The 12593-nt window shown below is 55.2% G+C and overlaps 2 protein-coding genes across 16 annotated transcripts in view; one reads left to right on the top strand and one right to left on the bottom strand.

Annotated features, from left to right (window-relative positions):
• The window catches only part of CFAP99 (cilia and flagella associated protein 99), a 35418-nt gene extending 24050 nt beyond the window's left edge, over nt 1-11368 (bottom strand). For 3 of the 4 annotated variants that reach the window (XR_009351845.1, XM_059166819.1, XM_059166806.1), the window contains exons 1-2: nt 11036-11368; nt 3043-3170 (exon numbers count right to left, since the gene is read on the bottom strand). Coding sequence is in view for 2 of the 4 variants with exons in the window: in XM_059166819.1 (XP_059022802.1) it covers nt 3043-3153 (111 nt within the window). In the remaining 2 variants the exon portion in view is untranslated. The remainder of the gene's footprint in view (nt 1-3042; nt 3171-11035) is intronic. The other variant, XM_059166829.1, reaches the window with a different exon arrangement.
• An 86-nt stretch (nt 11369-11454) lies between these two features.
• The window catches only part of ZFYVE28 (zinc finger FYVE-type containing 28), a 103468-nt gene continuing 102329 nt past the window's right edge, over nt 11455-12593 (top strand). For 10 of the 12 annotated variants that reach the window (XR_009351822.1, XR_009351820.1, XR_009351834.1 and 7 more), the window contains exon 1: nt 11462-11868. Coding sequence is in view for 7 of the 12 variants with exons in the window: in XM_059166732.1 (XP_059022715.1) it covers nt 11830-11868 (39 nt within the window). In the remaining 5 variants the exon portion in view is untranslated. Of the gene's footprint in view, nt 11869-12593 lie in introns of all 12 variants that reach the window. The other 2 variants (XR_009351840.1, XR_009351839.1) reach the window with 1 other exon arrangement.

Genomic DNA, 12593 nt, shown 5'->3' on the forward strand with positions numbered 1-12593 from the left:
GGGGGGTCAGAGCTGGGAGCATGGGGTGGGGCAGAGGGTGGAGGGAGGAGCTCCTCCTCATTCCCGTCCCACCCTGAGGGTCTGTCCAGGGAGCACAGGAGAACCAGGCTTTCTGGCCAGCGCAGGACGCCGGTTGGCAGCATGCCTGGTTGCTGGCACCATCACCCTCGTGCCCACCTGTCCCTGCCTCCCTTCTCCAGCTCCAGCTGGTTCCTCCATATCGGTCTCAGGCCACTCTGGAGACTGGCACCTGGAGAGGCTCAGCCCCATGTCTCAGCACCACATGTCTGAAGTGGTGACGGATCCCTGTGTGATCTATAGATCGATCTGCAGAGAGGAAGTCAGCGCACCTTCCCCCAGCCCACAAGTCCCTGGACCTTTCCCCACTTTTCCAGCCAGACTCCATCTGACCACCTCAGGTGCGCTCCTCCCCACCTGGTCCCCAGCATTCTGGCAGCCACCTGGAGTGTGCCAACCTGGCCCCTCTGTCCTTGGCATCCCTCAGCAGGCTCCCTGTCTGTGCAAATGTCCTGAGGCTGCTTAACAAATTGCCACCCACTTTGCAGCTGAAAACAATAGGAATGACAGAATTCCAAAAGTGAGATGTTGGGAGGTCGGCCCCTTCTTGGGGACCAGAGGGAGAGTCCATGCCGTGTTTCTCCCCTGCTTTGGGTAGTTTCAACCGTCCCAGTATGCATAGCTCATAGATGTATCACTAAACTCTGCCTCTGAGGTTACATGGACTTCTTCCTTGTGTCTCTGCATCTGTGCCCTGATTTCCCTCTTCTTACAACGATGCTAGTCACTGGATTTGGGGCTCATCCTGAATCAAGGATGATCTTATCTCGAGATTCTTAATGATATCTGTAAAGACGGTGTTTCTCAGTGAGGTCACATTCACAGGTAACCAGTGGTTAGGACTGCAACTTATCTTTTTTGAACCTTCTCTGGACTGCTGCCCTTCTCTGGACTGCCCTTCTCTGGACTGCTGGCCCATTTACATGCCAGGTCATTCTCTGTCAGGTGGCAGTCTTGAGCATTTGTCCAACAAAAGCAGCAGATCATACCAATTTTCTGACAACTGGAGACAAGAGTGTGTTGTCCCAGCTGCCTGGACTCGAGGTGGACATTTGAAAGGATCTGGGGGCCCAGCTGCCTCTCTGCCCGGTGTGAGCATCGGTGCCCATTGCAGAGATCCCGGGCGGCTCTCCGGGGCGCGGACGCCGTGCTGATCTCCCTCCCCACAGAAACGCACACAGAGCAGGGTGGGCGGAATCATGCGGGGCTTGCCCATAATAATCTGTTGGTTGTGGGGAAAAATGACCCACACTATTTGTTGTAACAAACGCAACTTTCTGTAACAGTTGTTATTTAGAAATAAAGACAGTAACTCCACTGTTTGTGCTGAGCAGTGGGGGAAAATTTTGGAGGGGCACAGGCAGAGGAGCCTTCTCAGAAGTGGAAGGTGAGACCCTCAAGGAAGGTCTTCCTTTTAGGACAAGAAGACTAACAGCAGTCATGGCTGCTGGGAAAGACCTGTGGCAGACAGAGAAGCTCAGCTGTGCCCTGGAGTAGCCCAAGGGGCCAGGCAGCAAGCAGGCGCTGGGGAAGCCAGTTCCTCCTGGGGCTGGAGCATTGTGGCCTGACCACCTCCCCACCAAACCTAGGCTCTGAGGGCAAGAGCTCGAAAGAAGGGTGCAGGGGCCTGGGGGGAGGAGTGTTTCCCGAGACCTGCCTGGTCTTCCCCTGAGTGACACTGGGAGCAGGCCCTGGGTCAGCAGAGTCCCAAGCTTTCTCCTGTGGGAGAGGCTCTGGTTGCTGGAACCCCTCCAGCCTTTTTGTGTGCCTACCACCCAGGGCTCAGGACCCTTCAGCTGCCAGTGCCCACCTACCCCATCCTGTCTCTGGGTTTTCAGGCTGCCATACCACAGGCAGCCCATAAAGGAGGAGAATCCCCTACCACACCCCAAGGGAAAGGGAGTCCGTCTCTGGCCTGGGGCCTGGCAAACGCTGCAGCTGAGCAGGTGGGGGGTGGTGGAGGTGGGGCCTGGTCACAGCTGTTCCCCAGGGGGTGGGTGCTAAATAGCTCCCAAGGGCCCTGGTAAAGCAATCAGAGGCAAACTTGCAGTAGAAGTTTGTGGCGTTCACACCACAGCCCAGCCTACCTTCAAGCCGCTGCAGGTGCAGTTGTTCTCAATGCTGGATGATGATGGTGGGTGGCGGGCGGTGGGCTATCCCACAGATTTTCCAATGGGACCCATGTTCCCAAAGTCCCGAAGGTCCCCTCGCAATGCACACTCCTGCTCCCTGGGCTCCGCCCTCGACACATGGCCGGCGGACACAAGGGCAGAGACCTCCATCCCAGCGAGGCCTCCGAGGGCTGCTGAGGGGTTGGGAGGGGCCAGAGCCACACCACTCCCATCCTGGGATCCTGCTGAGTGGTCTCTGTACATGCTGGAAATGGGGGTGGGCTGCAGTTGGGGCAGAAAAGGACAGGGACCATCCTGGGGCACAGGGACAGGGCTGAGTTGCCAAGGGGAAGGTCCCTTGTTTCTTCCAGGTGTAGATCACAAGAGGAAGGAGCGGTGGAGTGTGGGGTGGGCTCCTTCGGGCCTCACTGCTCTGTGGGAGGCCAGTTAGCCCACTCACTGTCCGTGCAGAGCTGCCCCAGGAAGGACGCCACTCTCCAGAGTGGTGGCCCATTTAACGTGACTCTTCCCTATTTTTGGTTTGGGATGGTACCGCACAGGTATGTCCTGGGTTGCGGAGGCCTTATTTCTTTTCACAACACTGGGGTGACATTCTGATCAACAAGAGTGCCTCTTGAGGTCACACATGGTGACCTGTCCCTGAAGGGTCATCGTTGTGACCTACAGTGACACCACGCACACCTAGGAGCTGTGCTCAAGGTCTCTCCCCAGGTCAGAAGGGAAGCAGCTGTGAGGAAGGAATTTGATGTTGTTTTGCTAGAAGGTAACTAGCTACATGACAGGTGTCATGGGCAAGCCTCGCAGCAAGCCCCGAGCTGCCCTCTGGCCCTACCTGTAGGGCTGTGGATGTCGCCTCCAAGAACTGCTCAGGACTGTCCTTCTCAGGCTGAAATTTGTTCAATTGCTCAATGACAGTTTCAATGCATTTTCCATAGTAGGCCATCTTCCCAGGGCAGGACCCTAAAAGCAAACCACTCCAGGTCACATGCTCCACAGCCTCAGCAGGTGGCAAAGGCAGCCACAGACCCCTTAGCCACAGATAGCCTGGGGCCTCTGGGGAGCCTGGGGCCTCTCACAGTGAGGGAGTGTGTTAGAGGGAAGGAGGAACCCCAGCTGGGTAATCTCGGCCCACTTCCAGGACTGTATCCCTGCAGGCCTCTGCTACTTGCAGGGCCCAGGCTGGCCTTGGGGAGCCCTCACCCACAGCCCCTGGACGCTCCCAGGCACCCAATGTGGCCCCAAGGCCTGCAACTGTGCAAAGGTAGGGATGACCCCTGGGAGTGGGGGAAGCTCTGAGCAGCTCTCAGCCCAGGTGGGGTTCAGTGACTGTCTAGGCAGCAGGCCTTGCCCAGAGGGGTGGGTAACCTAATCCCCAAAGGCTGGAGCAAAAAGAGTCCTCTGGTCACCAGAGCCAACACTCCCATTTTAAAGACGAAGGACCCAAAACCTAGAGAGAATACATAATTGGTAAGTAGTCAGAACTGGTATGGGCACTGAACATTCCAGAAACATACTATCTCCAGGAGACCGGTTTGCCCAGAGACCCTCTCTGGGAGACATTGGAGAAGCTGTCTGGGGTGGGGCTGGGCCCCCAGGAACCAGTTCTAACAGGTAACCTCCAAATTGTCCTTGGAGAGGGGTGGACAGGCCCAGCAGGGGCTCCCTCCCCACCTGCCGCCCCCCTGCTGGTCTTCCCAGGCACCTGCTGTTGGCAGAGCCAGGCTGCCAGTGCCCTGGGGACCACTGAGGCACCTCTGTTTCACCCCCAACAACTTGGGATGGCTCTAGATAGCAGCCCCCAGCTGAGGCCCCCTAGGGGAGACAGGTCAGAAAAGCAAACTGTCACTAGGGTCCCCAGGGAGATGGGCTATCTCAGCCGATGTGGCCGCTGGCTGAGTCCCCCAGCGCTTTAAGGAGAGTGAGGACCAAATACCAGAGGACGCCTCAGAGAACCTCTGACACGAAACACTGAAGCAAGCCAGCGAGAGGAGGAGCAGAGTTCAAGCCCAGATTCAAGCACACCCCTCCCAAAGACTAGCCATATGGGATCTGAGGAACGAGGAACCCCGGCGGAAAACGGAGTTCTTGCAAATGAAAATATGGCAGCAGAACTAAAGATGTGAATACAAGGGGCAGAAGGTAAAGTTGAGAAAATCTCCCTGAGAGCAAAAAAATAATGAAGTCCAGGGGCCCTGGAGGGCTCAGTTGGTTAAGACTCTGCCTTTGGGGGCGCCTGGGTGGCTCAGTGGGTTAAGCCACTGCCTTCGGCTGGGGTCATGGTCTCAGGGTCCTGGGATCGAGCCCCGCGTCGGGCTCTCTGCTCCACAGGGAGCCTGCTTCCCCCTCTCTTTCTCTGCCTGCTGCTCTGCCTACTTGTGATCTCTCTCTGTGTGTCAAATAAATAAATTTAAAAAAAAAAAAAAAAGATGCTGCCTTTGGTTTTGGTCGTGATCCTGGAGTCCTGGGATTGGGCCCTATGTTGGGCTCTCTGCTCTGCAGGGAGTCTGCTTTTCCCTCTGTCTATCTCCACACTTGTGCGTTCTCTCGCTCTAATGAATAAACAAAATTTTTTTTTAAAAAAATATTTTATTTATTTATTTGACAGACAGAGATCACAAGTAGGCAGAGAAGCAGGCGGTGGGTGGAGGGGGAGAAGCAGGCCCCCTGCTGAGCAGAGAGCCTGATGTGGAGCTCGATTCCAGGACCCTAAGATCATGACCTGAGCCGAAGGCAGAGGCTTAACCCACTGAATCACCCAGGTGCCCCTGAATAAACAAAATCTTAAAAAAAAAAAAAAAAAAAAAAGATGAAGATGCAGAAAGTAGGAGAAAAGCACACAGGAAAGCAGAGAACCTCTCCAAAAAGTCCACGTGCCAATTAACAGGCACTCCAGAAAGAGAAGAGGGGAATCAGGAGAGAAGATGTTACAGAAAGGAAGGATGGGTTGGTTTCCTGGTAGACGGGGCTCCCAAGTGCCTTTTGTCACCGAGGGAGAGAGCAGGTGGCTTCAGAAGGGACAGGATTTTGGAGTGGCCTCAGATTACCCAGCATTGAATCCATCTCTGACCTGGACAGAAGGATGGCATGTGCAGACAGGCAAGGCCCCACACCCTTCCCTGTCGGTTCACACAAGGGACCAGAAAGCAAGAGAATTTCTAGGTGATAGCAGGTGGCAGGCCAAGGACATCAGAACCCAGTACAAGGGGCTCTAGCAGGAGCCCTGCACCTGGCACCGTTCTGAGTGGGTTTTACCAAGCGCTCAGGGAAAGAGGCTTCGACACTGCCCTGGTCAAGGTCAGGACCAGTCTGCATCCTCTCCCATCTGCTGGCTGCATCCCTGGGCCCCTGTACCACCCAGCCCTGCAGACCTGACCTGGGGCTGTCCCCTCAGGGGTTGCTCCTGGGGCCAGCCCTACTTTGCAGGGACTGAAGCCAGCAGGACCCTCTCTTGTATGTGACTAGGAAAGTCCTTTCGAAACAGGGAAATGCACTGAGACCAGCCAATGGTCCTACAGAAACCAGGGCAAACTGCTGAAGGTAACGGCCAAGACCTGTGGGGGACTCTGGTGTGACACAGCCCTATTTCTACAACTGGTCTTGCCCCAAAGTGCGCATGAGTGATCAGTACCAAGGGAGTGAGCTCTGGGCACGACCTGAAGGAATCTCTGAGCCAAAGGTGGCACTGAGGGACGTGTAGCCAGTTCCTTTTCTTGGTGTGGGGCCTGGACTCTAGGGAGGGGGTCTGCCCAGATCCCGGCTCTGAGGGACCCCTTCCTGGGGTCTGGCTTGCAGTGACGGGCCTCAGGGGCCATGAAGGAAACACTGACTCTGGTGAAGTCCTGGAAGAGATTTATTTCCACCATTTGCAATCTTTGCCCTAGCAAGATTGGGTTTTTCTCCGCCTAATGCAGCTGATGGACCCAGGAACACCTTATTTTATTAGGTAGGTTCTGTGCCCAGTGTGGGGGAAAGGCAGGAGGACCCAAGGCCCCTGGTAGATCAGACAGGGGCGGTGCTACCCTCTGAGGGGAGGGAGGTTTGGGGAGGAGTGGTCTCAGGTCAGGAGAGTCTCCTGCCACTAACAGCCATCATGAACAAATCCCTCCAAGTTCTCAGCTCCTGGGGGACCCTTCCTAATCTAGGATCCCAGATCCTGAGCCCTTTTCCTGCTTCTGCTTTACCCCAGCTCTGTCCACCAGGCTTCTCACTGGCTCCCACACCCCTGACATGTGTCTCCCGAAACTTGAACACTCTTTGTCCTCTCCCTGGTGAGCTCCTAGGCATCCCAACAACACCAGATGCAAACACAGCCCCTGTGCAGGCTGGCTTCCTCCTCCCCCAACTTGTCCCTTCTCTGTGCCTTCTCTGAACTCGTCTGAACTTGTGTGACGCCCCCATGAGCATCTGGAGCAGGACCCTGCTTTCCTGCCTCTAAGTCCTGGCCCTTACTGGAGCTGGTCCCCAGCCAGTGCCACAGCTGTGTCTGCAGGGTGAACAACAGGGCACAAAAAGGTGCCAGAAGGTCCAGAAGGTGCCAGAAGGTGCCAGAAGGTACCCTAACCGGTACTCATAGTTTTAATCTGAAAGATGGCTTTGACACCCAGAGATAGATCTCCCCAAAGATCATATTAGTGTTTTTTTTTTTGTTTTTTATTTTTTATTTTTTTTATTTATTTTATTTTTTATAAACATATATTTTTATCCCCAGGGGTACAGGTCTGTGAATCACCAGGTTTACACACTTCACAGCACTCACCAAATCACATACCCTCCCCAATATTAGTGTTTTTTAAAACCTGTGCTCCCATAGATCCTATAGTTCAACAGAGTTCAGTTTTATTGTTTCATTTAAATGGAGGATAACAGATATGATAAGATTTACTAAGCAAGTAGATGTGGATGAGAACAAACCCCTTGAGGAGTTGGAGATTGAGCCTCTCTGCCTGACTCGTGAGAACATCTCGGGGGGAGCCATTCCTGGGTGAAAGAGGCACCATGCCAACATAATAAAGGCAAATAACATTCACATATTCCAGAGCTCACAAGAAAATGAGTGCAACAAGTAAAAAGTCCGTTTTTATAGAAACAATGTTAAGGATGCAGTATCTTTTATCCCTTCTCCCGGCTCTCCCTTGGGGGCGCTGCCCCTAGATGGGGTCTCGCCCTTGACCCTACCATCCTGCCTCTGCTCTGAACACAGTTCAGCCTGGAGGAACCAAGAACAGTCAGAAAAGGGCTCCCTCCCTCCAGCAGCTGATTTGGGCGGTCTGCATGCAGGGGAGCTGCTCCAGGGCAGATGACATTCCTGCCCTCCCTCCTATCCTGGAGCTGGAACATTCCAGAGAAAGCATGCTTCTAGCGGCCCTTTGGTGAGGACACAAGTCCACGAAGAGCAAGGGAACCACCCAAGCTGTCCCCCAAATCCAGAGCTGGCTTGGATAGAACAAACTGGAAGCTATGACAGCATGAGCCAGGTGGTGGCTGCAGAAGGGAGTCTGTGGGGGGTTGTGGGGAGGAGAGAGGGGTCCCTGGCTCACTGTCAGGCCCAGGGCTCCTGGGCCAGGGGATCTGCACCCTCACCCCAGCAAGCAGCAGCTGCACCAAGAAGGTGGACATCAGGAAAAGAGACCTTGGAGTTTTACATTCTCACTGAAGTTGGCCTATGAGCTTAGGCAATATGATCACATGTCTGGGTGGGAGACAGGTATAAAGTCATCTGATTCTGATACATGCTCTTAGCTCCTCGGTTTTGTTTTAATGGGGGCAAAACCAGAGGTTGGGGAGTGGCATTTAATTCTCAAGATTTAACTCCCCTAATCAAGACTTGACTGCCTCATATTTAAGGAAACTTTAAAGGTGGGCTGGACCAAAGCTTCTCTTTTCTTAGCAAATCCTATTTATAGAAAGAAATGAGACTACAGGAGGTTTAAATTCCATCAGACACAAACCAGTTCAACAGTCTCAGCCACTAGAGAGCCTTCATTTCCATAGATACCAAATTGCATTAATTCATATACATTCTTTCCCTGGCTTTTGAGCCTAGTAAAATTCTCTGAAGGATTTTTGCCAAGTCATGCTCTGAAGGCTTGTGCTCTAAGTACAGACCCCCATGGCAGGTTTTGCTGGTTGCTTTTTAATCTCCAGACCCCCTTTCCTCCTGAGTAACAAAGCACCAAGTTTTAGTTGGGTTTTTTGCTGCCCAGCTGGAAGATGACATTCTCCCACCTTTGTGACAGCTGGGTATGCCATGAAGGTGTGAGATTTCAGGAAATTCTTTCTAAAAAGGCAGAGGCATACATGCTTTTTCTCTTTCCCATCCTGCTGCCTGGACTCAGAAGTGATGGCAGGAACTTGGGCAGCCATTCTGGACTGTGAGGAAACATGTTCAAGATGGCAGAGAAGGAAGAGAGAAGAACCAAGTCCCTGGTGGCTTTCTATAGCTGCTATATCTTCCAGGATTGCCTCCCCACTAACCTCCTTTATGGAAACATGAATGATCTTATTTGGGTCACTATGATCTTGGGGGTTTTTGTTACATGTAGCTTAATCTAATCTTTAAAAATTTTTAAAAAGATGCTATTTATTTAAGAGAGAGAGAGAGACAGAGAACATGAGCGGGGTGGGGGGGCAGAGGGGGAAGCAGTTTCCCCAAGAGCAGGGAGCCTGATGTGGGGCTTGATTCCAGGACTCTGGGATCATGATCCAAGCCAAAGGCAGCCACTTAACCTACTGAGCCACCTGGGGTGCCCCTAAAAAATTTTAAAAGATTTTTTTATTTTAGGGAGAGAGAGAGCGAGAGCAAGAGTGAACATGAGCAAGGGGAGGGGCAGAGAGAGAAAGAAGCAGACTCCCTACTGAGCGGGAGCCAGACACAGGGCTCTATTCCATAACCCATAAGATCATGACCTAAGCCAAAGTCAAGAGTCGATGCTTAACCAACTCAGCCACCCAGGCACCCCTAGCTTAATCTTAAGATTAAGAACCTAATCTTAACTGATATACTCACTTCCCTGAAGCCAGCCTTCCTCCCAAGCACAGTTTCAAACTGGGAGGCATCGGGGGAAGCCTCTGCACAGCAGCAACAGCCCCAGCCTTGGAGTTGGCCAAGGACAGAACCATAGAGAGCAGGCACCCAAGTTTCTATCCCGAGTTCTCATGCTAGAAGCACTGGCTGGGGAGGAGGAGGTCTTAGGGGGAAAGATGGAGAGTCCATTTGGGCATGTTGAGTTTAAGGGGACTTGTTAGACTTCTACCGGCAAAGAATAGGTAACGGGGTCTGCAGTCCCAGGGTGATGTTCAGGCTAGAGATATACGTTTTGGAAAGGTCAGGAGAAAATGGTTTTTTATCAGACTGTGTGACTGCAGAAAATCACCCAGGGAAGGAGTGAAGAGAAGAGCTTCCAAGGACTGAGTCCTGGAGCTCTTGTGTTAGGAGGCTGGGAAACAGAGGGGACCCCAGCCAAGAAGACTGAGAAGGAGCAACCACAAGAGGAGAGTCAGGGAGTGTGATCTGTTCCAGTCAAGCAAGGTGGCGTGTTAAGGGGCGCCTGGGTGGCTCAGTGGGTTAAGCCTCTACCTTCAGCTCAGGTCATGATCCCAGGGGCCTGGGATCGAGTCCCGAATAGGGCTCTCTGCTCAGCAGGGAGCCTGCTTCTCCTCATCTCTCTCTCTGTCTGTCTCTCTACCTATTTGTGATCTCCCTCTCTGTCAAATAAATAAATAAAATCTTTAAAAAAAAAAAAAAAGGTGGCGTGTTAAGGAGGCAAGCACTTGGCCGGGTTGCCTGCTGCTGACAGTTCCAGGAAGAGATGGGGATCTGATCACTGGACTTAGCAATATCGGGGTCAACAATGACTTTGATGAAGAACTTTGGAGTAGGAGTTGGGTAAAAATCTGATTAGAGTGAAAAATCAGACCTGGAGCCCACAAGAGTGGGCTCCAGAAAGAAGATGCAGAAGAGCTGAAGATAAGAGGCAACTCAGGGTGTGTGGGTAGTGTGTTTGCTCCTTACGGGAGCAGCGATTCAGTAGTAGCTGGAGGGAGTAGGGAAGATCAACCAGGCACTCAAAAATGAACATGGCCCACCACCAGTACATAAGGAAATCCCCGAGGCTGCTTGTGCCCAGTCTCATTGACTCTCATAGACTAAAGAGCTCAGGGACCCAGAGCCATCAGAGCACTTAGCCCTGGGACCACTGATAAATAACAGGAGTCTCAGAGAGTAAGTTCTCTACCAAGGGAGACATTCCTTCCATTTCCTGCACCCCAAGTCTGCACATTTCAGAACACCGAAAGAGAGGTGCTGGGTGGGGTCAGGGGAAAGTGCGAAACTGCTGGGGGCCTGCTGACCTTGATCTGGACCCTCTCCTAAAGCCAAGAGCATAGCAGCATCTTCTCCCTCAGTTTCTACAGCTGTCAATGGGAATTTAAGTTTTTTGTATTCAACACATTTGTTTTTAGCTCTCTGCTTGATACATAATAGGTTCTTAGATTTTGGTGATTGTCTTTATGGATCCAAATTAGGGCACGGTTGGGGGAAGTAGTAAATACGGTAGAAAATCTTTATGAAAAGCACCGTTTATTGTAGCGATTAAAAAGAAAACAAAAGCACAGTTAACTTTAATCAAGAAGCTGGGAAGAAGCCCAGAAAGGTGGTCAGCGAAAGCAAGATGAGAAGCAAAAGGAGGATGAGCACCGCCTGCAGACCATGGGAAGCTACTGGAGAGAGGCGCTGGTGCTGAGGGGACGGCTGAGGGGACGGCTGAGGGGACCGGCCTCGCCCTCCTCCCTATCGGCTCCCTACCTGCTTCCTTCCCACCTCCTACCTGCGGGCCGGCTTCGCGGGCGCTCCTGCCGCCAACCTCCCGTCCCACTTCCACCCGCAGCCACAGCAGATGCCAGAGCCAGCGGGTGCGGCAGGTCTCACAAAGCCAGGCGGGTCCCCCACTTCACGCTTACTCAGCCGGGACCTCCGCCACTAGCCGGGACAGGGGGTGTGCTCAAGGGCGCAGTTTGGACCTCGTCACCTAGCAACCGGCTTGCACGCTCCGGCTCTCCCTGCGGAAAGACTACAAGCCCCAGAATACACAGCGCCCCCTGCGCGACCAAGGGCGGTGTTTCCAGGGCCCCGCCTCCCCGCAATGCCCATCGGGACTTGTAGTTTTTCGCCGTTCCCGGGAGCGCTGGGTCGCCCTCGGGGAGCGCGCCTCGGGCGGGGCGCGGCACGGCGCCTCGGGATTGGGCGGGCGGGCAGGGGGCTCGCGGCGCGTCGGCGCATGTGCGGCGAGCGGCGCGGTGGCCCGCGAGGCGCGGGTTGTCAGTGAGCCGCGAGGAGCCGGCGCCGCGGTGCCAGCGTCTGTCTGCCCGCCGGTTCGCCTGCTGCGGGGCTGCGGGTCCGCCCTGCGCGCCGCTAGCGGAGCATCTCCGACCGCGCACCTGCCCCGCGCATCTGTCCGCCACCCTCCGCCAGGCCCCGCGCTGGGCTCCGCTCGCGCCAGCCGTCCAGGCACCGCGCGGGCCCCGGCCCGGCCCTGCCCCCGCGTCCGCCCCGCGCTGCAGCCGGGCGGGGCGCAGCGCTGCGGAGGCGAGGGCCGCGGGGCCGGGTCCGCGCGGCGCGGCGATGATGAACAGGTTCCGAAAGTGGCTGTACAAACCCAAGGTGAGCGCCCGCCCCTCCTCGCGTGACTGGCCCTCTCTCGCCTGCCGCGACACCCTCGACCTCCACTCCGCTACCCGCACGCGCGGCCGCGGGACCCCTGCGGCGGGTCCCGCCTCTCCTGCCCCTTCCCCGGCGGGGTCTTGGACTCTCCTGCTCTCGCGCGCGGACCTGGGCGCTCTTTCCCCTCTGGCGCGGCAGGGACGCGCCCAGCTCCCTGCTCATCCCTGTTATGCGTGGCTCCGGGCTCGCATCCCGTGGTCCCCGGCCCGCAGCCCAAAGCGGACCCCTCCTACTTCTCCTGGGTCCCGGAGGGACCTTTCCATCCCTCTTCCCTGCCTCGGAGGGCTCCCTTATTCTTCTGCCCGCCCCCGTTATCCTGGACCCAGAATGTGCCTCCCAGCCTCCCGCCGCACTCCGGAGGAGACCCTCTCCCCACTTCCCCAGTTTCGGAGGGGACCCCCATTTTTCCTCTTCCCGGGTCCCGCTGCTCCGGACCTGCGTTCCCCCAACTAGCGCTGATCCTCCCCTCGGCCCTGTCCTTGGCCCGTGCCCACCCGCGTACTCTTGAACCCAGGGCGGGTACCTTCCTCGGCCGCGGGGTCGGGGTCCGGGCGGCGCGCCTCGCGCCTCGTTGGCTGCGCCAGTCGCACTGCGGGCGCTGCGTCCCCGCGCCGGCCCCGGCTCGTGTCCGCTGTGGCCGGCGCGGGGCTGGGGACGGGGGTGCG

The sequence above is a fragment of the Mustela lutreola genome, chromosome 1 (assembly GCF_030435805.1).
Source record: "Mustela lutreola isolate mMusLut2 chromosome 1, mMusLut2.pri, whole genome shotgun sequence".
NCBI classification, from domain to species: domain Eukaryota; kingdom Metazoa; phylum Chordata; class Mammalia; order Carnivora; family Mustelidae; genus Mustela; species Mustela lutreola.